Here is a 26,135-nt window from a genome sequence, read left to right on the forward strand (position 1 = left end):
GCATCAATTGCGTCCCTTCCTCACCTCAATCGATACTCAGACCATCCAATTGCTTGGCCCGAGGCCTCGTATGGTCAACATACAATGACCGTGACTCGATCCCAGACGGGGAAGACCCCAAAGTAAGTCATTAACCTGCGCAAGGGAGTGGAAGTTCATGGGGCCAAAGAGAGAGGACACGATGAACCCGGGACCGAGTGAGGAACCCCAATCGTGATCAATTTTCCTTTATCCTACCGCAATTGCGCTTCTTATACGACCTTCTTGTTGTGCTTGTTGTCGTCCCTGTCAGCTCACAAGTCGACCAATTGCTAGGAAAATGGAGCGGCCCGGCTTCATCGAGACACCTGGCCGTCGAGTAACTCGCAGTAGCAGCCGCGCACTGTCAGAGGAGCCTTCCAACTCAACAGCTGATACTCAGGCTCAATCAAACTCCACATCGCGGAGACGCCCGTCGGTCAAGGTCAAGACTGAACCATTGGACGAGGAACCGAAGCCATTTGCGACCAATGGACACGCCGACGATTCCGCTGGCAAGCCCCGGATTGTGGATGGATGGGAAGAGGGCAAGGATCCCAGAATCGACTACAGTGGTCACTTCGAATTTGGAGGCTCTCTGGGTGTGGCCTCCATGATGATCGGATTTCCGCTGCTGATGTACTACATGTGGATTGGTGCCACCTACTACGATGGCAAGTTCCCTCGTCCCGCGGAAGGACAAAGCATGTCCGAGTTTTTTGCGCACCTGGGGCACCTGGCATATGAAGGCGCTTTCCCATCACTCAAGGCTTGGACGATCTACTGGGTTTTCTTCATCTTTGAGGGTATTTGCTATCTGTGTCTTCCGGGTATTACCGTCATGGGTCGTCCTCTGCCACATCTGGGAGGGAAACAACTACCATATTACTGTTCTGGGGTTTGGTCCTTTTACACCACCATTGTGCTGGCCTTCCTACTTCATGTTACTGGTGTCTTTAAGCTGTACACTATCATTGATGAGTTCGGCCCTCTCATGAGCGTTGCTATCCTCTCTGGATTCCTTGTTGCTTTCGCGGCTTACTTCTCGGCATTGGCGCGCGGGGCGCAGCATCGCATGACGGGTCACCACGTTTACGATTTCTTCATGGGCGCGGAGCTCAATCCCAGAATGTTTGGAATCTTGGACTTCAAGATGTTCTTCGAGGTCCGCCTTCCTTGGTACATTCTGCTCTTCGTTACCCTGGGTGCAGCGGCTAGACAGTATGAGGTCTACGGTTATGTCTCTGGAGAGGTCGGCTTCCTGCTGTTGGCGCACTTTCTATACGCGAATGCCTGCTCCAAGGGCGAAGAGTGCATTGTGTCCACGTGGTAAGTTACGGCCTGAGGATCTCGGGCAAGATTCCATAACTGATCAATTTGTAGGGATATGTACTACGAAAAATGGGGTTTCATGTTGATCTTCTGGAACCTTGCTGGTGTACCCCTGAGCTACTGTCACTGCACCATCTACCTGGCCAACCACGATCCAGCTACCTACCACTGGAACCGGTACTTCCTCTCATTCCTCTACGTCGCCTACCTCTTCGTGTACTGGGTGTGGGATACGACCAATAGCCAGAAGAACCGTTACCGCCAGCAAGAGCGCGGAACCATGGTGTTCCGCAGCACTTTCCCTCAGCTGCCTTGGCAGACGCTGAAAAATCCCAAGACTATCACGGCCGATGATGGGTCCAAGATCCTGGTCGACGGTTGGTGTAAGTGCATCCCATGCTTCTATAATGTCCAGCCATAGATGACTAAATGTGGCACACTGCAGATGGCAAAGCACGCAAGATCCACTATACCTGCGACCTGTACTTCGCCCTGAACTGGGGACTCATCACTGGGTTCAGCAGCCCATTCCCCTGGTTCTATCCCCTCTTCTTCGCCTGTATGATCACTCACCGCGCGATGCGCGATATTGAGCGTTGCCGGAATAAGTATGGCGAGGCATGGAGGGAGTACGAGAGACAGGTCCCTTACCTGTTCATTCCGGTAAGTAAACGATGGAAACATGATATGGAGATCAGCGGCTAACATAAATGACCAGTATGTGTTCTGAGCGCCTTCATACCCTAACCACTATTTCACTGTGCACCCTCGGGCTTCTCGGCTGTCCAGCTTGGGCTGCAAGTAAGACTCGCGCCATTCAAAACCTCTTGCGTTCTGTCCGATTTCTTCATATATCTTGTTGTAATCTTTTTCATCTGCTCGGGCCAATCACTGGAGTCCGGTGGGTTAAGTATGCCCGAGCACTTGCATCATGTCTCTGATATAGTTCTGCATGAGGATCCTACCTCGTCCCCTGTTGCATTCTTCTCTTTCTCCTATTATTTTTTTTCCGAACTATAACATTCTATGTACATTATTAGATTGTCATTCTTATATCTTGGGTTTCCGGTTTTTTTCTTTCATGTATTCCCGATGATAGACATAGCCACGGCTGTTTCTTGTATCCTAATTGCTACCTGACCTGTACAACACAATTGAACAGACACGCGCGCAATGTATAGCACACTGTACGCCATCTTTATGCTCTACCTAGTACCCCGTAGATCCTGATCCCAACCCACCCCCATCACAAATCACATGACCTTACCCCTCCATTTCGGGAAGCTTATCGTATTTGGATTGCTCCGATTACCCAACAACCCCGCCAAAAGACTCGGACTGTTCCAAGCTCCAACGGCCCTCAATTGCCAATCAATCGCTTACCCAGAGCTCCCCAGAAGCATTCTTCACCTTAACTAGCCAATCGACCCCATCTCACCGATCCTCAGCCACCACCATGTTGATCCAGGAATCTTACCACGATGTGCCGACCCAGGCGGACGGCAGCGGGACTATGCGTATGTACTTCCTTTCTACCCTATACTTGAGATTTCTTTGCCCTGTCAGACATAGACTTCCTTCTTTGTTCATTCAATGGCAATGGGGTGGAATGGCATTGGATAGAAAGAGAGCCGTGCTGACGTTAGTCCAGGCATCTATGTCTTCCACCCTACTATCCCTGGATACCCTAAGGCGCGGTTCCCGGGTGTGGTGGTGTTCAGTGAGATTTATCAGGGTATGTATATACATCCTGGTTTTGTTCTTTTCTGGGTGGTTGTTTTGGTTGGGGTTGGGATGAATGGGTAGGGATCCTAATTGGGGTGTACTAGTGACTGGACCTGTTGAGCGGTTTGCTAGACAAATCGCCGGTCAGGGATATATCTGCGCGGCACCGTCGAGTTATCATGAGTTTACGGGGCCGGAGGCATTGAAGTATAATGCTGAAGATACGGATAAGGGCAATGAGTGGAAGATTAGTAAGGTAAGTTGCGAGAGACGACTAAATTAGTTGGCGGGAGATGTCGGATTGTTGAGGGATTAATGTGGGATTAGAAAATCGCGGCTTACGATGAGGACGCCTCATTGTGCGTCGACTATCTCCTGTCATTGCCCACGTGCAATGGCCGGGTGGGCGCGACGGGTATGTGCCTGGGTGGACATCTTGCGTATCGGTGCGCATTGGACAGCCGCGTCAAAGCGGCGATGTGCTACTTTGCCACAGATATCCACAGTAAGACGCTGGGGCTGGGGAAGAATGATGATAGTTTGGCCCGGGCGGCGGATATCAAGGGCGAATTGCTCATGGTGAGAGGCGCCCTTCCATCCCGTGGGTGAGTGTGGCGTGGATGCTGACGGGGATCATGTCGCAGATTTTCGGGAAGAACGACACCCATGTTCCGCCTGAGGGAAGGGATCTGATCCGCAAGACCCTACATGACAAGGGAGTTTTGTTTAGCTTTTACGAGGTGGCTTGGGCTCAGCGTAGGTTTAGCCCTTGTCCTTTTGCAGTGGGAGTTGGGGTATGTTCAATGTGCTAACAAGGGTTTGATAGATGCCTTCATTCGCGATGAGCTCAGCAAGGGACGGTATGACCCTGCCATTACCAAGGCGTGCTTTGAGATGCTGCTGGAGTTGTTCGGACGCACTCTCAAGCTGGACTTGGGCGAGCATGATGGAAAGGAGCTGAAGATCGAAGACGTGTGCTAGAGGTGGCGAGGATGCGATCTGCGGAAGTACAGTAAGTTGCTATGTAGGTAGGTATCAATAGGCAACGACATATCGGGAAATCGGTGTGACGACTTCGACTGTCAACCATGCTGGCATAGCCGAATCGAACATTGCATCTTGGCCTTTTTTAGCCTGCCGAGGGAAATGTAGTTTCTTAATTCTTTTCTCCCTTTGGATCTCAGGGATTGTCTGTCTGATTGGTGCAATGGGAGAAAGTTGACTCCCCTCGATATATATATTACTGCAGGCAAGGCATTGCGCTTGGTAGGTAATTGGTATATACTATATACCCTGCGACGCAAGGGCGCGCGGGACAGGTGAGAGAGACAGGTCCTGGCTGGGGACCCTTTCGAGAGCATGACGAATGGGCAGTGACCAAAGTGGCTGTGGATTGACGGGATGGGTGAGTATAAACTCGCAACTAGGGACTGATTCATAGCGCGCGACCGAGTGAGTGGCTGGGGCGGATGTCAAGCCTGGCGGTGAGACACGGCGATAGGATTCGACTAGAACGATGGCGGAAGATCGAAGCGGGCGTGCGTTCGCATTCGGAATTTCATGCAAGATCTATCAAAGCTTCAAGAATGTTGCCTGTCAATGCTATTCTTAGCCAGCCAGTCCGCAAGTATGCCACTAAGTCTGTCCGGCTGAGGAATCGGAACCAGAATAGAAACCGGGGAAAGGCCCAGTGGAATGAGCCATGAATTACCATGGATGGCGAACCAACACATCCACGGTACTGTCAGGGTAGCCAGGAGACTTTTTCCACAGGGCAGTTGGAGTAAGTAAGTAGTAGTTCATGAGTACTAAGGAATCGAGGAGAGATCATAAGAATGTCTCTACGATATATGCCAGCCGCATGAAGTAATTCCCGCCCAGCCAGCCTATGGACTACTAGTATCTAGTAGTACTCCGTAACTGGTTCCTGGATCTGCTGCGCTCCAGCTGCAGGGTTTGGCCGACAACGCCTGCTTTCGCGGCCGGTCGTTGGCTGCCGTCGGCCATGGGGGCCTCGCACTTGGCCTATCAGAGCCAGCTGAACGATCTCCCTTGGACGCTAACCCGCGCCTAAAGAAACTAAAAGTCCATCTTTCCAGCACAGCATCGCGTGTTGTTACCTTGTTACCTTGTTACGGCTTCCATCATTTCCCCTCCCTTTCCCTTTCCCTTTCCCTTTCCCTTCCCTTCACTCTTCTCTCCCCCGACGGCTTTTGCCTTCATCCCCGGCCAGCCTCGTGGTTCATAATCCCAGTCTCCTCCTCCTCCTCCTCCTCCTCCGTCGTCTTGCCCCGTTCTTCTCCCCTACCTCCCCCCCTGCTGCTATCTATCTATCTATCTAATCCGTCCAACTTCGTCATTACAGCTGACTGTTTCCCGTCCCCCACAGCCCTCCACCGGCCCTACAGCCTAGATACTAGATAGGGACTTACACAGCATTGTCCTGCACCAGTGTTTGAGATTATCGCTCTGACAGCTTCTTCCCTCGCTGATCTGACATTCTTAATTTTCTGTTAATTACCCTTCCTTTCCCCGTCCTTGGCTGGCCTTACCTAGTCTTTGTCTCTCTCCCTCCAGCCCGCGTTATCTTCTTCCGCTTTCTTTTAACCGTCTGGCTGCAGGTCCGATTGCCAACCCGACCTCTTGCAGTCTCAGCCCCCCAAAGTGTCTCTCTTCCTTTCTTCGGTTCCTTTCCCTATCCGTTTGCAGAGCGTCTCCCTGTTTGACTCCATTTTTTGTCCTCTTGCTCCCCGTGCAAATCCACCCCGTTGGGACTAATCTTAATCACCCTAATCATAATCTGGTCGTCTGTTTCCTCTCAGATCTGCAGCGGAGCCATCCTGACCAACGTGGGTCCGACGAACTCGATCGAATTATTCATTGTCACCACTACCACTACCACTCCCACTCACCGTCTCACTGTGCCTTTCCTCCGTCATCCTTCTTGCATGGTGTTGTGCTTTGATCCTCTTTAGCTATGGGTTCGACGCAATTTGGCAATTTCAACGTGGGTTGGCGATTGATCTACCACCTAGCGTATCCTGGTATGGAAGAAGCTGACCGGAGATGATCTGCATGTGTAGGACTTTTGTCGGGATTCCACGCTGCCTGTCTGCAATGTACGTTCCCCGATTCGCCTGCCCCCAATTACTACCTTCACTTTCGGTCATGTGTTATCAAGACCCAATGAATGCGTTCCCTGTCTGACCATCAATTATTTATAGCTCTTCGTGTCCAACAATCAGCCCCCGAATAAAGAGTATAACGGATGTCCGCTTTACGGTATCGAGCTCAGCAATGGCCGCTATCTCAGTAATCTGGGTATGACACCCCGTTCACGCTTCCGGTGGACTTCAGAGGACTAACCTATGCAGGCTCGATCATCTTGGCCTTCATCTCCATCCTGGTAACACTTATGCTGCTGTTGAGATCGGATCGCAAACGGGCAGCAGTCGGAAGAAGGTACGCGACGATTGAATTGAAACAGGAAAGAAAATGGAAGCTGACTGGGGCAGGGAAATGCAAATATTCCTTCTCGGATTCATCGTCATTGAGATCTGCGAGATCTTCTCGGTGGGCGGTTTCCCTCTTGATCCAGCAGTCCGCAAGGTTGGTCGTGCGACTCATCACAAAATTGCCGAGTCTAATAAGCATGCTTAGGGCTTTTCGGCTATACATATTGCTGCGATTACCGCAACGTGTTGGATTCTGTTCCTAAATGCCCTGGTGGGCTACCAATTGCTGGACGACGGTACTCCGGCCTCAATCGGTTTGATCATCGCCTCCTCCTTGGTTCTATTCATCGGTACGGGTTATATTGCCCTGGACACGGCCTTTGACTGGACGGGCGAGTTCACGACCTCGGTGCCACATTATCGCAATATCGCCCTCTATGTGTTGTACCAGCTGTTTCCTCTCATTTGCCTCGTGGCGTTCTACGTACTGGAAGCCGTCCTGGTGGTCCGGATATTGGGTGAACTTCGGCCAATGAGTATGTTCGCATGACTTCACTGATCTCAATTGATTGGCCTGCATTCTAACCTTTCTATAGTCTATTTGACCGCTGCCGCCCTGTTATTCGCCATCGGACAGATTTTCGAATACGTGATCAGCGTTCACCTCTGTAACGCCTCTCACCACAAGATCAACGGCGCCTTATTTGAGACTCTCTTCACTCTTTTGGCAGTTGGCATGGTTTGGACGTTTTGGAGCAGCATCACCGAAGACGATTGGCCCATGCCAATGGCAGCCGGCGGTGGATACCGTTAAGCCAGCTTATTGCAAAACGCTCCCTGTGCCTATTGGCACTCCCCTCTCCTCGCCTTCCATCCGAATTGTTTATATCTCTTCTCTACGATCCTTGCACAATGATGTTCTGATACCCGCCCTGTGCTCTTCGCATGCTCGACGCGCCCATGGAGTTTACAACGGGCTATGTTCTCGCCATCTTTTGTGATACCTTACGTTTTATGATGTTCTTGATGCGACGTGGTGTGGCTTTATGTTTTCGACTATGACTTCTATCTACAGTGGGCTGTGATGGGCGGCCCTGCTGCCGAGCATGTGGTGAGGCCGCCGGTGCTTTGGCCTTTTTCTTCTTCCAGCTAGATACCTATTTGCATTGTAATTAGTATGATTGATGTTTGATTTGGCTCCTCAATGATACGCTGTGTGGCTTTTACCTACGGCATGATGCCATGCCGGGACGCCATGGGCACTATATGCCCTCGCACCTGTTTCTCTTACCATTGCACTTTAGTATAACCTCAGAGGTCCATTCCAGCTCTGTCGATGTTCCAAGCTAGCCGGCCTTGACCGGACTACATTCTACGATTCCACGTGCAGTATCAACGCAACATTGATATTACAATACAATGTCCAATAACGAGGTATGTACATCAAATTCCGCAGAGGCACTTCCCACGGAGAATAATTTTCAAACCAACGCAATACCATATTCTCGGGAAATATGACAATATGCGTAATATAGCCCATTCGCCACCAATTCTATGTTTATCTCAACTGGGGAAGGAGCGAAATGAAAGAGAGAAAAGACAGAGTGGGATATCCTCACGCTTTCAAGTGCACGTTCTTTTCAACAGTAAGGAAGAAAACGAAAAGAAAGAAAGGGTAATAGAAGCAACTCGATAGATGCAACGGAGCGAAATAGGTAGAAGGTTCCACTCCCTGCCATATTCATCAGAATGCGCGATATAAAAGGTTAGAAAGAAAAAAAAAACCCCTCGGGATGTTCGAAGAGAAGGAATGCACTCTAACCACAACCCCTCATTTACAACCGAACCTTGACATCCACACAAGGTAGGGTCCATTCTCTCCGTCCGAGGAGACTTCTCAACCACTCCAGGCCGATTCCGGTCCATTCGTCCTGTACGGCCGGAGACAAAGATGCGGATAGGGAACCATTGTTGTTGTTATTCAGGGCGAGACGACGCTGGGCTTCATCGAGGACGGCGCCGGCGAGGGCCTTGGTGGTGCTGTTGACAGTTTCGAAGACGTAGCTGGCGAGGGTGGTTTCGTTGACGGGGTCGATAGCGGTAGTGGTGGTGGTGGAGTAGCGCGGGGAGAACCAGTCACCGCGGAGGTCGAAGAAACATTTGTCGGACCAGTGGCAGGAGGAGATGAAGAGGATGAGGAGTAAGGCGGAGCAGTAGATGCAGGGACGGTGGAGGATGTAGGTTAGGGTGACAAAGGAGATGATGAAGAGGGGGGAGGCGTTGGTTGGGATGAAGAGGAGGGGAAGCCAGCTGCAGGTGAACGGGTGAGTATGGTGACGGTCATGGTGATGGTATTGGAGGAGAATGGGAGAATGGGTTGGGGACTTACCTCCGGAGACAGAACATGGTGGGTAGGTGGTGGTGGTGGTGGGCTTGGCGATGATGTTGGAGGTGATGATGTAGATCGATCGTTTGATAGATGCTGTGGTGACGGTGAATTCGGTGGCGAGTGAGAGCGAGAGAGAGAGAGAGAGGGAAGAGACCCGGTGAATTCTGGTGCTCGGTGGGCGGAGAGTGATGGGGGAAGATGGTCGTAAGGATGTGGAGGGTGAATCGCGGACGAGTGAATTGGCTAGTAGCGAGGGTCCATGGCTCTGGGGGGGGTGGTATATCTTCAAGGAATCTTTTGGAGTTGATGCTGAGGATCTGCTTTGGCTGCTTGAGCGAACGAGGGTGTGTTTCATCATCGATACTCGATACGCGATACACGAGGGTTACGGTACGGGACATCAGCCACAGCCAACGCAAGCAGAAAGCGGCATCAGCCACAGCAAGGGCACCTCCGTCGCCGTCCATTTCTTCCGCTTCTCGCTTCGAGTCGTTCTCACTGAGCTTTCTCTCTTCTCTTCCCTTTCCTTTTCCCCTTCTTCCCTTTTCTCTCTCCCCCTTCGTTCCTGTACTATAGTCCATCCTTCGTCTTTTGGTATTCTTGCTATTCTGCTTGCATTCCTTTCTTCTTCCGCGAGCTTTCGTGTCCTGTTTCTCGCGCTCTCTTTCCTTCGTCGCTTGTTGGCTCTCGAAAGAGAGCTCTGCACCACTTTGGAGCTTGGATTTCGTTTGGAGGTCGCCTTATTCCACGGCGAGTGACAGAAATGTCCACCCCCAATGATCTTCAGGCCCTGCTGGCCAGCATCAGGCCGCGCCCCTCGCCATCGGGCACCCCTGCTCATGATCCTCCCATGCCACAGCAGCACCCTGGCCAGTACCAGGCTGGTTACCGCCACCAGCACCAGCACCAGCAGTTCCAGCCACCCTATGAGGGCCACGGTCAGAGCTACCCTCACCCTCACCTGCAACCCCAGCACCTTCACCAACACGGCTACCGTCACCCTTCCGTCTCGTCGAACATTCATAGCCCTTCGCCCGTTAATACTCCGCCTCACCATGGCTCGGATATTCTTAGTCCTAATGTTCCGACGCCTCGTGCCGAGATGTATGCCCAGCAGCATCATCATCAGCCCTTGCCTCAAAACCCCGACCGTGCGGTCAACCTCTTGAACCTTTTGAAGTCCAACCAACCCCCGACCGCTTCTGTCCAGCAGCAGCAGCAGCAGCTGGTGGTCGCGGGCATGGATCAGGCTATGTACCCCCAGGCGCGTGCATCTGCCCCGGAGGAGGCGTCCCAGGCCCACGCGAGAAATATCTCCGCGTCCGACCTGGTCGCGTCCCTTTTTGGTGGACAGGGTCAATCCACTGCCCCACCTGTGAGACCGGCGGGTACTCACCCTGGCCAGCTTGGCTCTGTGGGTGCTGGGTCTGGCGTCGCAGAGAGCTCCTCGTCCGCTGCTCCGACTGCGGAGCATACCCAGGAGATGTTGCTTCGTCTGCTGAACCGCCCCAAGCCTGCTCGGGACGTGTTGGAGGGTCCGGTGAGACCTGTTTCTCAATCTCCCTCCGTTGTTTCGCCCGTCAAGTCTCCTGTGCCTGAGGTCGAGTTGAGTAACATTCTGACGCCATCTGATCAGGTTGTCGAGGAAACCTTCGCCCGTCCGGAGGAGCCTATATCTGGGAGACTGGACAAGTCTTCTTCCGGAAAGGAGTCGATGTTTACCTACGTCAACCCGTTTGAGCAGCTAGCTGCCGCCTCCCCTCGAAACGGGACTCCTCAACCTAAGTCTCGGAGTGAGAGTCCGGCTGTCGAAATCATGAAGAACAAGAAGGTCAGCATTGTTACTAAGGCTGAGACCGCGCCGGTACCCGACCCTGTGGAGACTCCCGAGGTTGGACGCGTCGCGTCGCCCATGCTGGCCGGAGAACAGAGAGAAGCTGTTACTCAGGTGGTCGACAAGCTCGTGGAGGAAATAAGCCGTGAAGTTGATAGTGCCGCTTCCGAGTCTGCCGAGGAGAAGGTGTCTCGGGTCGCAACAGCTCAAGAAGACAGCACGCAAGCCGTGCTCTCATCTATCGCTTCCCACCTGCGGGAGACTGCCGCGGAGGCGAAGGAGCAGACGGAAGTCACTGACAAGAAGGTGGAGAAAGAGGATGCTGGAGCCGCCACTATGTCTGCTGCTGCGAAGGAGACTTCCAACAGTGGCAGCGGTGATGCGCTGGCGGACAGCTGGGAGAGCGCGGAGGACAGTGCTGAAAAGGAGGAAGAGCGTGTCGTCTCAGTGCACAACTTCCCCCTGAAGCCCTTTATCTCCATCATTGTCAAGGCCCACGCCGGGAAATTGGCAACTCTCAGAGATGACGGCATTATGGACATCGCGCGGCTGAAGAAGGACTTTGATCAGTTGGATCGCTCGTTGACGTCCGCGACTTCCGACTACATCGTCTATGCTTTGGCGAAGAACGGAGGCATGCGTATCATTCGCCAGGACGATGGAAGTGATAAACAGGTGTTCCGTTCGGTTCGAGACCGAATTTTCAACGTTGCTGTCTGCACCTCGCAGGCGGCAACTGGCCGCAGCACCGAGGAGCAGGCGCTGCTGGGAATTGGCGTGAGTGGTGCCGTTTACTGGGTCTTGATCTCTCGCACGGACAAGGATCTCTTTGAACTGGACGCCCTTGAGAGTGAGAGTCTCATTTTCCCGCCCTTCCCTGCTTCGGACGAGAACACTTCGGGTGGCCAGCTGAAAACGCGGGCTAAACGGAGCTCTCGTCACCCCGGTTTCTTCGCCATCGGCCGTGGCAAGAACATCTACGTGGTCTCTCCCCAGGCTGCTATGAACCCGAGCTACGGTGTATCGGGCCCCCAACGCATCGTTAACAGCGAGAAGTTCTTCAAGGAGCGTGCTTTGAAGATCTCAACCGGCAAAGCAGGCAAGGACTTCATGTTCAGCGATGATGATACGGTGATAGCATCCCTTGATAAAACCGGTCGACTTCGCTTCTGGGACATTCGCGAGGCGGTTAGCAATCCGGCTTTCTTTGCCTCGGGTCCTGGCCCGGCTGAGGTCCGGGTTCCCTTGAACACCTTTGTTACTGGTTCGCCCGCTGAGAAGTCGTGGCCCACCTCGGTGCTGTTCATCGACAAGCTGCGGCCGTATGTGAAGTCGATGGCACTGCGTTACGTGTTGGTGGGACTGAAGCAGAACCACACCCTGCAGCTCTGGGATATTGGGCTGGGCAAGGCTGTGCAGGAGCTCAAGTTTCCCCATGAGAATGAGTCGGACGCCATCTGCAGTGTCGCCTACCACCCGGCTTCGGGCATCGTCGTCGTCGGACATCCCACGCGCAACTCCATCTACTTCGTCCACCTCTCTGCCCCCAGATACAACCTGCAGGCCATGTCACAGGCCTCCTTCATCAAGCGCTCGGGCGAGAAGGATAGCACCTTGCCTAAGCCAGAATCCACTGCATGCATGAGCGGCATTCGGGAGATCTCCTTTGCTTCGAAGGGCCAGCTGCGCAGCTTGGACCTTCTTCCAGTGACCAAGAGCGCTGGCGAAGAGAGTGGCCTGTTTGAACTCTACGTGATGCACTCGCGCGGAGTAACCTGTCTCAACATCAAGAAGGAGGACTTGGGATGGACCTCGGACAACAAAATCATTCGCCCTGTGAACGCACTAGAGGAAGGTCTCATCGACATTGCCGAGTTGCAAACCTTCCCCACGTATGTGGCGGACGAGCCATCGGTCAACGGCGATTCAGTCCCTACGCCCACCAAGCCCGCGGCCAAGGAGATCGCAAAGAAGGTTCCGGAATTGAACACGGAGGCTACCACCGCCGCCGGTCCCAGCTCTTTGCGTACTCAGTCACCCACCAAGCTGGTGACTATTAAGAAACCGGGCCAGGAGCAGGCCGAGTCCGTCGCCACCACCAACACTGAGAAAGCTGAGAAGAAAAAGAAGAAGAAGAACGCTACGTCGCCGGCCACCACGGCTGAAACCTCCGTCAAAGGCAAGGAACCCGCGGCTGCGAACGAGTCACTTCCCGGTGACTTTGCTGCCACTGTTCAGACTCCTGTGAGCGGCGAACAATTCGGCAGTGATGCACAGAAGGTACCCGTTGAGTCGGCACCCATCTTGACTCCGGCTCCCGCCGCCACAGATGATTCGGCCGCTATCATCAACCAGCATTTGGAGGCCCTGCAGACCGGTGTGTCTTCGGAGTTCAACAAGAGCCTTGGCCGTGAAATCGAAGGACTGTATCTCCGCTTCGACGAAGAACGTCGCAACTGGGATGCGGCCTCGGCGGCCAAACAGGATCAAGTTCTGCGCCTGGTCTCCAGCACCCTATCTGACAATGTGGAGAAGAACCTGGCCCGCATCGTGTCGAGCAGCATCCAGAGTGACGTGGTGCCTGCCTTGACCGAGGTCACGTCCGCCGCCGTTGGGAAGCAGCTCAACACAGTTGTGGCTCAGCAGATGGGAGGTGTTATCCCCCGTGAGTTGCGACAGGCTCTGCCTGAAGCCGTGGGTCGTGCCGTCCAGCAGCCTGAATTGATGAAAGTGTTGTCGGATGCCGTTGGCCAGAAGCTGGCGACCCAGGTCGAGAATGAGATTTCTAAGGCTGTCCACAACACCATCACCCCCGCTTTCAGGAACGTTGCTGCGCAGACTGCGGAGAAGGTCACCATTGTCATGGAGAAACAGATGCAGGCCCAGGCAAGGCAGTTTGAATTGCAGCGCCGGAATGACGCCACCAAGATCGACCAACTCACCTCGCTCGTGCGTGAACTCTCTGAGACTGTGGCGGCCATGGCGGTGGTACAGACCGAGCTTCGGAGCGAGGTCTCAAAGCTCAACAGTAACTTGGTGCCCAAGCCCAAGCCGGAAGTCGAACAGGTGGAGCAGCCCGTGGTATCTGCGGCCCCCGTTTCTAGAACCGCCGAGCAAGCCGAGATGGAAGACATTACTCAGTTGATGAGCCAGGGTCGGTACGAAGAGGCTTCCGTCAAGGTACGTTTGTTTACAGCTGCTTTATGGACATCGCTAACAGGGATGTAGTGGATGCAATCCTCTCAGCAGGCCGATTTGTTCGACAATCTTTTTGTCCGCATGAACCCCTCCTATCTGACTAGCCTTTCGCCCATTGTGGGCCTGTCTGTTGGTGTTGCCGTGACGTCGTCGTTGCAGACCCACGTCATGGAGCGTCTGGCTTGGTTGGAAGTCGTCCTTCAGATAGTTAATCCGATGGTATGTGGTACGCCTCTCACTATGAAGTATGGTTATACTGACGAGTCATTCAAGGATCCGGATATCCGCGACCTTGTACCCCAAATCATGGACATCCTCATTTCACGGTTGGAGGTCTTGTACATGTCTGTTGCAGAGAAGTCGCCCCATGATCCGATCACTCGCAAGATTGCACCTCTTTCGCGCCGTGCCCGGCTGCTGAAGGGATAAAAGTTGATTTGCGCAAGGCCCACGTATTGGTTTAATGAATAATGCACGGGAATGAGAAGACACGGGGATATGTATGATGGAAGCATCACTTGCATATTGAATAGCGGGGTAGCTGCTGGGTCTAATTGGAGCATATCGAGAAATGCTAATAACCTAATATAACGAGTAACGTGGCCAGCATGTAAGAAGATAGCTTTGCCAGTTGCTATGTATTGTAATGCGTACACAAAAGTAGGAACTGTTCATCGTGTATCTATCTATCCTCTACTCTTTCATCCAGCACCGAAAACAGTATTTGGTAAGGTGCGCTTAATAGTCAAACTATGGTATTCCCTCCATATTATATTCCAGTACCTGTTAGCACTTGATCCAATTCTCAATCAACCTGCTGGCCGGAGTGTATCAAGACAGACAGATGAATGACTAGATTGTCTACTGATTGTCTATTATTCAATTAATTGATGAATTGTCTGATTACTGACTGGATCATTTCAAGATGACTGGGGTGATTTGCTCTATACCTTGCTTTATGGACGTGCTGCATGGTATGTGTGTATCTAGATTTTAACTATGCATGGAATGCGACCCCCTCCGCAGATTTCTCCGTCTCCTCGACGAACTCGAACCCAAGAGCACGCCAGTTCAGCTCCTTGCGCCAGTGTAGACCGTAGTATTCCCTCTGGGGTTGGGTATCGTCTGGGGTAGGTTCCTGGTTTTCTGCGGCAGTGGTTACTTCTCCTTCTCCTTCTTCTTTCTCCACGGGTACTGGCTTAACGACGGGTTCTGATGCCAACCCTCCCGATACCATCCGTCCGTTACGGGGATAGATCACGGCGCGGAACCGCGAGAGAAGCAGGCCCATGCAGCAGCAGATGCATGGCTCGTTGGTCAGATACACGTCCAGATCGGTGCATAGGTAGCCGCCCTGTGAGCGGGGGCGGATGCGAGCCGTGGTGGGGGTATCGTCCTCTGCGGACTCGGGCTGTTTGTGGATCGCGTGCGAGGAGGTCTCGGTTTTCTGATATTTTTCTGGTACGGGGGAGGGGTCCTTTGAGTCATCGTCGTCGGAGCGGGTCACGTCGGACTGGGAAAGGAAGTAGGTCTCGAGATGGTTCAGGCACGGCCGGCCGGTGGATGATGATCCCGGGCGGTCTTCGCGGCGCTTGCTGGCGATCAATTCGACGACGCGCATCAGTGCGTGGAGCTCGGGTCCGCCCTCGTGGTCAGGGTCGTAGATCTGGCTGACCGGGTTCGGGCCCGGCTCTGGTACAGGGGCGCGAGAGTACCTCCCGTCACCTGCGACTGCGACCACCGCATCTGACCAGTGGATGTCGGATTCTTCGTCGTCGAGCTGGGCCTCGAGATCTGGGTCCACGACGACTGCGCCCACGCTCCTGCCTAGACCCGATTGTTCTGCCTCCTCGGCTACCCTTTGTGCTAGAGCTAGATACCGGCCTGCCTTGGGCTGGATGAAGTCGCGGGCGCGGCTCAGGATATGCGGGGGCGGGGCGATCATGGCCCGGGGAGCGGACGGGTTAAAGACGACGGGCCACATGGTATTCGACCATGCCTCGGCTTGGACAGTGGTGAGGGGCGGTTGGAGGGGAATGCGGACGGTGTGGAAGACGAGTTTGTTGCCTGCGGGGTGGTCTGGAGGTGCGAATGGTGAGAGGACATTCTGGAGGGCGTCGATATCAGGGAGAGGGGGGTAGATCAGGACGAAGATGGTCTGCGCTGGGGAGGAGCCCTCGCGGAGGAGGGTTGAGCGAAGATGCTCGGGGACTTGGTTGTGTTTCGCGAAACGGCGGAGGTGACTCAATGATTGGGGTGAGTCGCGGGGGAAGGACGAATCCAGGGCTCTGGATTATTAGAACGGATTGACGAAGGAGAGGGATGGGGAATATGCGGACTCACTTGATCACCTTGGAAGCGCATTTGACATTGACTTCCGTGACGTAGGCATCGGCTGGGAGATGTTAGTGACCACAGGGGATCCGAGTGTGAAAGACGCACCATAGTCTTCGCGGGGGCGCGTTTCCTGGACGGTTCGGATCGCGGTCACTTGGCCCACGAGGGGCTTGATCCCACGAAGGATCTCTTCTGCGTCCATTTACTTCGGGGTCCAGCGAGGGGAGTTGTCTTTGTATGGCGGGGTTGCGGATGGGGAGGGGCAATGGGAGAAGGAGCAGTAATCGGATGATGAGACTGTGAGGAGGGGTCTGTCACGACATGCTTCCAGTGGCGGGGTGAGTTCTGCGGATATCAACAATTGCCATCTGGGCCGAGGGAAGTCGGGAATAACTTCGAATAACTTCGCCGCTGTCGAGGCAGCGGACCCTGTACCCTAAGACCTATGCCCTAATGCGCAGGCTGAATCCAGACTAGCCCCGGGAAAGTGTCGACGTCATTCTTCACGGCTAAGAAAATGGTAGAGACTGAGACTAGAGAGGCCGGAGTACTCCGTAAATACTAATATTAATTACATCGCATGACCGGAGCGGATCCCGCTGCCAAGTGGGCCATGCATCCATCTATCGTCCGAGATGTAAAGTATTTCATGTATGAGTGGATTCTGTACAGGGTGTATACTAGTGGTAAGAGGCCGGAAAGTTGAAGACAAGAAAAACTCAAAAAGCAGGAAGGAAAATGACAACAAGAAAAAAGAGGGTAGGAGACAGCGAGAGGGAAAAAAAAGGCAAGAAACACCAGCCGTAAGGATATCGATCGCTCCTCGCCATCAAACTATGCAGAAACAATATCAACTCCATGTCCGTGTATGTGTGTTATATGTACTGGTACAAACACATCGGGGTTCCCACAACCTCCAGATAATCCCTAGCTCGCGCCGTCCAAGCCCAGAAATATATGCAAGCAATCTAAATCTTCGGGTGGCTCGCAGGCTCTGCAGATGTCGAATCGGAGGTGGATCAACTATCACGCTCGATCGCATACCCATCACATCGTTCGGCTAGACTTTTGTAATAGTCTACAAGTACTTCAGGTTCGGGGACAATGCGCCACTCCACGCGGAACAGAAATTCCAGTTCCAGTAGAGCCAGCTCCGTCATGGTGATACCGCCCACCCGAGCGTATGTTTTGTTGGTCCAAAAGCTGTCACTCAGTCCCTTGCTGGCCACCGTGGCACTCGCAATGAGGAATCGATGGATTGTCAGACTGGACACGGTGAAGGCCGGATACAGCGTGCAGAGTCGGTCAATATAGTACACCATGCTCAAGAGAATTGGGGGCGACAACGTGGCGTGGGTGGTAAGTCGCTGTAGGTAGTCTTGTACCGAAATCCGTGGCGGCGACCGCGAGTGGAAGCGAGTTAGACGGCCTTGGTTCAAAGGGATTTTATCGTTGAATCGTATCAGCTCCATCAGCATACTAGATATCAACACCACAATATCTCGAGAATCGGCCAGCTCGTAACGTTGCGGCAGCAACTTGACCTCGGGCTTCTCCGGTCGCATTCGTTTCGTCTGAGAGCCTTCGAGGTCGGCGTGGCCCAGACCCGCTACCCGCGCATCGCCGGCAGGAAGGTCGTTGGGGCTGTTACGCTTGTTGGACCCGGAGCCGGCGCTATTCGGGGCAGGCATCGAGGAGGTAAACGTTGAATGGGCACCCGGAGCGGGAACGGAGGAGGATGCAGGGACGGCAGCGGCGGACACGTTATTGGTAGGACGATCTAGAGAAGGGTGCGTGGGATTGGAGGCGGGAATGGCGGCGTCAGCAGGCGGATGAGACGTGGTGCTACTTCCGCCCCCAGAGGTCAGCCCAGCGGACATGCGACCGCGAGAGAAATCCCCTGAGGGCCCGGGGGGCGAGGAGCCAACGGTGTGCCGATTCAGGGCCGATCGAAGCTCTTCGATGGCCAGACGGGAGGATTGTGGTTCAAAACGGGGGTTGGAAGCAGCAGCAGCAGAAGCGGGCCCGGGGGGCTCATAATGCTGAGGCGGAGGATGCCGAGAGTGTGTAGCGAAGGGGGAAGACGACGAGGTGGAGGAGGAGGGGGGGAGAGGGGGTTGGGGATGAGAATTAGGGTGAGAGTGGGAGTGATGAGAATGAGCAAGGGAATGAGAGGTGGTGGTGGTGGTGGTCGGAGAGGAGGGGGAAGGTCGCAGGGCGGCGGACGGCGAAGGCGACGAAACTAGCATTTCCGCCCAACGAGGCCACCACGTGGGCGCACGACTGAACGACGTGCAACGGAGCTGGCAGACGCTGCGGAACCTTGTGCTGCTGCGAGGGGTGAAGGTGGCGTGCACAGACGCATCGTGATCTGCGGGGGGGAGGTGGAATCAGCTCTTCGAGGAGGAAGGAGGCTGAAGGCGGGGGAGGAAGGGGGAGCAGGTGGTGGAAGAGGAGGAGGAGGAGGAGGAGAATTAAGAAGACCGTCAAGAAGTGAGCAGGAAGTAGCGAGAATTATCATATAACCATGACGCCGATCCAGGGAAATCCGACACGAGGAGGGGAACAATTGGAGAAATTTTTCTCACTCGTCCGGCCCGAGTATGGGGCGGTACGGGGCGGTATTATACGCAGGGAACAAAGCAGGGAACGGGCCCCATTCACCAATGGGAATCCCCGCTGGGTGCGCCAATCTTGGCCTAGCGCCAGCGGGATTACGCCTCCCTTGTCTAGCGCATGTCCCGTAAAACGATAGATTACTGCGTGGACGCTGAATCGCTGAGACAAATGTCAAGGCCACGGGTAAGTCCAGTACGGAGGACGGAATACGATGTATGGATCCGGAAGGCGGAGTCTAGATTGGAACTGCCTGGGGTATAGTCACATAGGTAGTCCTCAGGTGACGGTGACACAGACCTATCGATTTATTCTCGCTCTATCGATCCCAGAGACGATGAGGCGGCCATAAGTTACCCCTTCGGGATGTAGTCCTATACCTCCCTTCTGCAGTGCAAGTACTCCTCTGTCTCCTGAATCAGGGATCCCTTCCTTGCCGCATCCCTTTCCCGGGTCACCTGCTATTTATTGATCATGCGATACCGGGTACTCCATAGGAGTGTGCCATTGCCGCCGTTGCCAGGTACTCCAACTTCTCTCCAACTCCCCGGCAGCTCCCAGTGACACCCGGCACTGCACCCCTTCCCCGTTCTCCCAGGGACTTATCCCCCACGTTGGCATCAGGACACAGATACCATGGAGTACCTCTGGGGGACCGACAGACCTCAGTCAGACAACCCCCAGTCTGGCGCAGTGGCAAAATGGCAATACCTATAGGGCTGAGTCACATGATGGCTCTGCGTCCGGCCCTTCAGCAGGTGCTGAGTCAGCCCAGTCAGCTTACTACGCAATCAGCGCCATCAGGTGATATCACCTGATGGCTCGCGGCCGAAAGCGGTAGGAGACCGGTCCCGGGCAGCGAACTAAGGACTATCTATCACGACCGACTGCGTATGTCCGGAGCTCCATCGCCAGTTCACTCCTGCTACTATTTGTCTCATTTGTCACATACATAGCCTATCCTACTTTCCCTGTTCTGTTTTGCCTAATAGACCGTCTCGGCACCCGATTACCGTGGCTTGTGGTACTGATCCGATACATTGCTCGCTCATTCCAGCTCCTCCAACGTCTGTTGCATCTCATCGCCTTGACCATCGCTCCCGGCCAGCTGGCTGCACGAAACCCCTCCCTGACCAACCGGCCATCGAAACTTCCACCTACCTGTCTCACACATTGCCCTGTCGCGTCTATCTTTATTCGATTCGGTCCTTTCCCCCACGATCAGCGCTACTCTTTTTAAACCCTCCGACGTAATCGATCAAGTGCCCTCCCGCGGGAGGCAGCGACTTCGGACCATGACACGCGCTTCGGCTCCTCCACTCCTGCTGCAACTTCAGAGTGCAGACTCGGCGTCCGCTCAAGCAGTTGCTCTCCGGGGCCTCAAGAATGAGACAATTGGTCATGACCAACGTAAAGAGACTTGGATCCGATGGGGCATCATTCCCGTGCTAGCCAAAATCCTGGCCGCCCGGCAATGCCCCGGAAAAGGTCCTGCTTCCGCGGAGCACAGCAGGGGCTCGAAGCTTCGCTATCCTGCGTCGGAGGAAGACGAAGCTTGTCTGCAGGCAGTTATCATTCTGGGGAGTTTGGCACAAGGTAGTTAGATGACGCTCTGGCCGATCGGGTATTCGACCCCAAGACCACGAACTGATGATCGAGCAGGCGGTGCGGCCTTCCTTTCTCCCATCTTCTCCAGTGGCATTGTCTCCTCTCTTCTCTCGATTATCTCCACGCCTGGATGTCCTTCATTCTTTGTCCTCCCCATTCTCCGAAGTTTAAACAACATCGCGGATCGGTTACCACTACAGAACCGACAGCTATCGGCCAAAGACACACGCTTGGCCGACCTACTCTTCTCCAATGATCACATCGGCTGCTTAGTTCAAATTCTCGGTCAGGACTATGGTAACCATCATGATCAAGCAGCCATTGAACTTGCTGCGTCTCTTGTCGGGAAATTGTGCACGGAGGAGACCCATAAGGCAGTGTTGGCCGAGTGCGGAGTCTTGGATGCATTGGCTGTGAAGGTAGCGTCTTTCATCGTGGCCCAGGGCTTCGTGCTCCCCGGTGCAGAGGCACATGTGCAGGAGCCCGGTGCTCTTGGGTCTTTGCCGCCACCTGCACCGGCCGGAGCCAAGCTGGCACCTATCCTTCGGGCGATTACGGTCATCATCGAGCACTCGAAGTGGCGCGCGGAACACTTTCTGTCATCGCCGGGTATACTTACGGTGTTTCCCAAGCAGCTGCCCGAATTCGCACCAACGGACATTAAAAAGGGACCATGGGGTTCTACATATCTTTCAGGATCGGCCGTCCCCCGCCATGCTGGCGCGAGTCCATTGGAGCACCTCTTGCCATCCGTCCCCTTAGCACAAAACAAGTCTTCGGTGAACACTCCCAATTTCCCGCCTCTAGGGCACCAGAGCACTACTCATCACCGCCGCCACAGCCAATCGTTTTCTGCACCGATGTCGGTTTACGATGCTCCAACCTCCGAAGACGAGGAAAACCCCATCATCCCGTGGCTCCTATATATCGTTCGTGCAGAAAGTGGTATGGTCCGGTTGATGGCGGCGCGTCTGGTTACCGTTCTCTTCCGTCTAGGGCTGACCAGAAAGCGACGGGTCTCGATGCTCTGCTACCTTTTGATACCAATCTTGATTCGCATGCTAGACAAGGACTACGAAGTAACCGGGGACGACGGGGTGCAATACGGCGGATTGATCCCTTCAAGTGAGCGTCTTCGCGAAGAAGCCCCGTTCGTGCTTGCGACCCTGGTAATCGATGATTTCGAGCTGCAGCGACACGCAGCCGACGGAAATGCCATCAAGCGGCTATCCCAGCTTCTCAAAGAAACGTACAACCCAGTCCAAGAGGTTGTTCGCCCGATGTGGCTTGCGGAAGGTGAAGAAAGTGCCTCGAGTCCCCCCGAATCCTTGCCAGCAGAGTGTCGACTGGGACCCCCAGGCTTTTCGCCCGTTCACTGCCATGTCATGCGATACCGTGAGAACATTCTCAAGGCCTTGGCTGCTCTGGTCCCTTTCAAGGATGAGTATCGCAAAGCCGTCTGTGACAATGGCGTGGTGCCGTACATTATTGATTCGCTGAAACCATGCTCGGACGATCAACTGGCAGACACGACAATCCCCAAGAACACCGCTACCCATGGCAACCCGACACCAACTCTGCTGGCCGCTTGTGGTGCCGTACGGATGCTGACGCGCTCAGTCAGTGTTCTACGGACAAGTATGATCGACGCGGGTGTGGCAACCCCCCTATTTGTCTTGATTAAACACCCCGATATCGAGGTGCAAATTGCTGCAACGCAGGTTATCTGTAACTTGGCATTGGATTTCAGTCCGATGAAAGAGGTTCGCCCTGCCATCCCTGCCATCCCTGCCATCTTCAGAGAATACACTAACTGGCATAGGCGATCATTTCCGCGGACGTTCTCCCCACTCTGTGTGAGCATGCACATTCTCCAAGCACAAAGCTCCGCATTGAGTCACTATGGGCGCTGAAACATGTGGCGTACAATTCGACCAACGACGTCAAAGTTCGGATTATCGATGGGTTGGGCCCCGGGTACATCAGGCAGATCATCACGCAGGACCCGATCAACGTCTTGGCGAAGCGAGGGCTGGACGAGGAGATGGACAACGGCGGCGGGGTCGGGATGGGCCGGGCCAACTCCGCAGGAGAGCAGGTGGACCTACTAAACCCGATTGAGAATGCCGGACACGACGAGGATATGAAGATGGCAGACACCATGCCACCGTCCAAGATGAGCCTGGACATGTTCCTTCCCGACGCCACGCGGCGGCGCAAGTTGGCGTTGCATGGAAATCTCGACCAGACGACTCAGGCCCGGCAGGATGACATTGCAGTGCAAGAACAGACATTCGACCTATTACGCAATATCATCTGTGGGCCGGGAGCATCCGAGATGATTGAGCACCTGTTCAAGACGCTCGGGCAGGATTTGATTCTGGATGCATTGGCGGACAAGCTCCGGCCCCGCTCGATTCAGCTTCCGCACCGGAAGGAGGCGTCGGCACAGCGGGCTCTGAGTGTCCCTACGGAGATATTGGTGTCAGTCACGTTTGTCATGATTCATCTGGCTGCCGGCCTTCCCTGGCACCGGCAGCTCCTGGTATCGCACCGGGACCTGTTGCGCTACCTGATGGGCTACTTCAACCACAGCCATCGAGATGTACGGACGAACTGCGTGTGGGTGGTGATCAACCTCACGTACAAGGATGACGCGAGCGAGGAGGAAGGCTGTCGAGAACGGGCGTTCCGACTGCGGGCGATGGGAGTGATGGATCGGTTGGCCAACCTGGGAGACGACCCGGACCTAGACGTGCGAGAACGGACCCGGACGGCGCAGGATTTGGTAAACTCCTTGACCCACACATAGCGGTGCTGCATGTCTGTTTGGTTGTGCGTTCGTTCGATCGGTTCTTGCTTGGAGGTATGGGTAGCACTGGGACTGGATATCTGGCATCCAGGCAAAAGGGAAGGCGTTGAGGGCGTGTACAAAGAGTCGGCTCACTATCGTAGACGAGACGTGCCCATGCACGTATGCATTGTCATTCTTTCTTCATGCCACCAGCATTCAAATAAGGAGTTGAAAAGCAGCGCTTATCTTATCGATAAGATACGTGACCGGCGACGTCATCGGCCGACTGCCGCTGAAATGGCTTGCTGCTGCTGCTGCTGCTTCTTCTTCTGCTTCTCCTTCTTCCCTTTTTCTTCTCCCCGATCCTATTCCCATCTCCCTTCGCGCGTGTGACACTCGAGACGATGGCTCCCGTGCCTGCCTCGCTGCTACGTGCCCTCGCCATTCCCGATGCCGCCAAAGCCAGCCTGTCCACCGCTGGACTGGGGTCTGGCTTCACCAGCACCGGTGCAATCCGCGCCACGGTGCCCGGTCCCAACGCATCGGGGGAAGAGGAGCGACGATACTTTGTCAAGACCTCTGCCGACGGTGAGGCCGCGGAGGAGATGTTCCGTGGGGAGTACGAATCGCTCAATGCGATCGCAACTTCGGTGCCGGGATTTTGTCCGCGCGCTCTCGCCTGGGGCCCGCTGGAAGAAGGCACCGGGACAAGCTTCTTTCTAGCGACCGAGTTCCTAGACCTCGGCGTAAGTGGCCGTGGAGGCGTGTCATTGGCACAGCGACTAGGCAAGCTACATTCGACGCCTGCGCCGCTTGATCCTGAGACGGGCAGCCGCCGGTTCGGATTCCCTGTGCCGACGTTCTGCGGGGACACGAGACAGCCCAACCGCTTTTGCGACTCGTGGGCCGATTTCTATGCCAACGAGCGGCTGCTGACCATTCTGGAGACGTCGGAAATCCGGAATGGGCGCGATGCTGGTTTGCGGGATATGGTGGAGCGGACGGCGCGAACGGTGGTCCCAACGTTGCTGGGGGATGGACATTTAGGCTACGACCGGGATGGCAATGGGGAAGGCGTCACGCCTGTCGTGGTGCATGGGGACCTGTGGAGTGGGAATGCAGATCGCGGCCACATTGTGGGCAGCGGTCGGAAGGATGATGAGGAGGCCGGGGACGTGGTCTACGATCCGTCGGCATGCTACGCGCACAGCGAGTATGACCTGGGGATTATGAAGATGTTTGGGGGGTTTGGATCGGCATTCTTTACCGCATATCACAAGATCGTGCCCAAGACCGAGCCGGTGGAGGAGTATGAGGACCGGGTGAGGTTGTACGAGCTGTGAGTGTCGTGTCCGTCTGCTGGTGTTGATCGTGGGGGAATTGCTAACAGTCCAGGTATCATCATCTGAACCACCATGCGATCTTTGGTGCTGGGTACCGATCGGGGGCCGTGTCGATTATGCAGAAGTTGCTGAGGAAGTACGGGGAGTAATTAATTAATGTTGGGCTTTGGATGGAATGTCATCTACGTGTGTTGTCTTTGACGTGCTCGTTTCAGGCGACTGCCCATGGTTGATATAGCAATTGATTTATCTTGATCTCTATGTCCATCTCCATCTCCATCTCCATCTCCATCTCCATCTGTATCTGTATCTGTATCTGCGGGGGTTGCGGTGCCATTAATAATCGCATGACACCATCGCCCCGTCACTACTCCAGACTATAAAACACCGCCAGTCCCGCCCACCGGACCATCCCATCAATCGTTCAATTAATCCTCACTCCACGCAATGGCCATTCCAGACGCGGATATTTACCCGGAAGCCACCGGCCCGGCCAAAGCGCTGGTCGAGCGACACCAAGCCGAGCAGCCATTGAAGCTGTATGCAGGCTGGTTCTGTCCGTGAGTTCCCCGCCATCTCTCCGCATAGCGTCGACTCTCCACTAACTCCTCTCAGCTTCGGTATACTACCCTTACGGCATGAGAAGCCCCCTCCCTCTTACACCCACTAACCCCTCTCTCTAGTTCAACGCGTCTGGCTCGCCCTCGAAGAAAAGCAAATCCCTTACCAATACATCGAAGTCAATCCCTACCACAAACAACCCTCCTTCCTCGCTTTGAACCCCCGCGGCCTGGTCCCCACCATCGCCGTCCCGGATCCCTCCACCAACATCTCCAAGCCCTTGTACGAGTCCACCGTGATCCTAGAATACCTCGAAGAAGCCTACCCAGACCACACCCCACTCCTCCCAAGCGACCCCTACCTGCGCGCCCGGTGCCGCATCTGGAACGACTTCATGACCTCGCGCATCATCCCCTCCCTGCACCGCTTTCTCCAATACCAGCCCTCCACGCGCGGAATCGAAGGCCTGCACCAAGCCCGCCAGGACTTCCTCTCCACGCTGAAGGAATGGTCGAGGGAGATCCACCCGACCGGGCCCTATTTTCTGGGCGAGGAGTTCACACTCCCGGATGTGGTGCTCGCACCGTGGGCGTTCCGGCTCTGGGTGTTCGACGAGTACAAAGGGGGCCTTGGTATTCCGGGCCCTGGAGAGGGCGGCGAGGATGAGGAGGTTTGGGGGAAGTGGAGGAAGTGGTTTGCTGCAGTGCAGAAGCGGAGGAGCTCGAAGGAGACAATGAGTGAGACGGAGCACTATCTGCCTATCTATAAGCGGTATGCGGATGATTTGGCAGAGAGTTGGTTGGCCAGGGCTACAAGGGAGGGGAGAGGGGTTCCGTGAGTTGTCGCACTAGATGTATTTGACTTATATGGAGTATAGATTAGATCTATCAGATCTGATAACTATAAATTTGTGAAGGATACCCCT

The 26,135-nt window shown here is 54.6% G+C and overlaps 9 protein-coding genes across 9 annotated transcripts; 6 read left to right on the forward strand and 3 right to left on the reverse strand.

Annotated features, from left to right (window-relative positions):
- Positions 1–84: 84 nt before the first annotated feature.
- On the forward strand, positions 85–4,056 carry BO94DRAFT_472174 (uncharacterized protein; the record flags this gene model as incomplete). The annotated part of the gene is made up of 10 exons (XM_025608417.1): positions 85–122; positions 316–1,347; positions 1,402–1,733; positions 1,796–2,013; positions 2,819–2,911; positions 2,980–3,085; positions 3,180–3,331; positions 3,403–3,654; positions 3,720–3,831; positions 3,902–4,056. The coding sequence occupies 10 exons, from the start codon at positions 85–87 to the stop codon at positions 4,054–4,056; spliced, it is 2,490 nt and encodes an 829-aa protein (XP_025464761.1).
- A 1,996-nt stretch (positions 4,057–6,052) lies between these two features.
- Positions 6,053–7,344, forward strand: BO94DRAFT_471911 (chitin synthase export chaperone; the record flags this gene model as incomplete). Its single annotated transcript, XM_025608405.1, has 7 exons — positions 6,053–6,082; positions 6,159–6,194; positions 6,300–6,396; positions 6,450–6,537; positions 6,591–6,684; positions 6,736–7,066; positions 7,127–7,344. The coding sequence occupies 7 exons, from the start codon at positions 6,053–6,055 to the stop codon at positions 7,342–7,344; spliced, it is 894 nt and encodes a 297-aa protein (XP_025464762.1).
- Positions 7,345–8,260: 916 nt separating this feature from the next.
- On the reverse strand, positions 8,261–9,249 carry BO94DRAFT_537643 (uncharacterized protein). Its single transcript, XM_025612314.1, has 2 exons — positions 8,920–9,249; positions 8,261–8,840 (listed from the first exon to the last, which is right to left on the reverse strand). Exons 1-2 carry the CDS (start codon positions 8,934–8,936, stop codon positions 8,366–8,368), a joined length of 492 nt encoding a protein of 163 aa, XP_025464763.1. The 5' UTR covers positions 8,937–9,249; the 3' UTR covers positions 8,261–8,365.
- Positions 9,250–9,480: 231 nt separating this feature from the next.
- On the forward strand, positions 9,481–14,457 carry BO94DRAFT_177960 (uncharacterized protein). Its single transcript, XM_025605952.1, has 3 exons — positions 9,481–13,933; positions 13,982–14,170; positions 14,225–14,457. Exons 1-3 carry the CDS (start codon positions 9,683–9,685, stop codon positions 14,378–14,380), a joined length of 4,596 nt encoding a protein of 1,531 aa, XP_025464764.1. The 5' UTR covers positions 9,481–9,682; the 3' UTR covers positions 14,381–14,457.
- A 415-nt stretch (positions 14,458–14,872) lies between these two features.
- On the reverse strand, positions 14,873–16,627 carry BO94DRAFT_626496 (putative tRNA-specific adenosine-34 deaminase subunit Tad3). The gene is made up of 3 exons (XM_025617361.1): positions 16,394–16,627; positions 16,295–16,346; positions 14,873–16,239 (listed from the first exon to the last, which is right to left on the reverse strand). The coding sequence occupies exons 1-3, from the start codon at positions 16,488–16,490 to the stop codon at positions 14,949–14,951; spliced, it is 1,440 nt and encodes a 479-aa protein (XP_025464765.1). The 5' UTR covers positions 16,491–16,627; the 3' UTR covers positions 14,873–14,948.
- A 316-nt stretch (positions 16,628–16,943) lies between these two features.
- On the reverse strand, positions 16,944–18,846 carry phoB (regulatory cyclin phoB; the record flags this gene model as incomplete). Its single annotated transcript, XM_025612315.1, has 1 exon — positions 16,944–18,846. A coding segment is annotated over exon 1 (1,226 nt), but the record flags the coding sequence as incomplete, so codon positions are not given.
- A 1,562-nt stretch (positions 18,847–20,408) lies between these two features.
- BO94DRAFT_178114 (armadillo repeat protein) lies at positions 20,409–23,517 on the forward strand. The gene is made up of 2 exons (XM_025605953.1): positions 20,409–22,275; positions 22,335–23,517. The coding sequence occupies exons 1-2, from the start codon at positions 20,509–20,511 to the stop codon at positions 23,322–23,324; spliced, it is 2,757 nt and encodes a 918-aa protein (XP_025464767.1). The 5' UTR covers positions 20,409–20,508; the 3' UTR covers positions 23,325–23,517.
- On the forward strand, positions 23,472–24,826 carry BO94DRAFT_537648 (putative fructosamine-3-kinase). The gene has a single exon (XM_025612316.1). The coding sequence runs from the start codon at positions 23,711–23,713 to the stop codon at positions 24,647–24,649; it is 939 nt and encodes a 312-aa protein (XP_025464768.1). The 5' UTR covers positions 23,472–23,710; the 3' UTR covers positions 24,650–24,826.
- A 270-nt stretch (positions 24,827–25,096) lies between these two features.
- BO94DRAFT_522136 (uncharacterized protein) lies at positions 25,097–26,048 on the forward strand (the record flags this gene model as incomplete). The annotated part of the gene is made up of 3 exons (XM_025610168.1): positions 25,097–25,209; positions 25,265–25,269; positions 25,333–26,048. The coding sequence occupies 3 exons, from the start codon at positions 25,097–25,099 to the stop codon at positions 26,046–26,048; spliced, it is 834 nt and encodes a 277-aa protein (XP_025464769.1).
- Positions 26,049–26,135: the final 87 nt, after the last annotated feature.

The sequence above is a fragment of the Aspergillus sclerotioniger genome (assembly GCF_003184525.1).
Source record: "Aspergillus sclerotioniger CBS 115572 chromosome Unknown BO94scaffold_24, whole genome shotgun sequence".
NCBI lineage: Eukaryota > Fungi > Ascomycota > Eurotiomycetes > Eurotiales > Aspergillaceae > Aspergillus > Aspergillus sclerotioniger.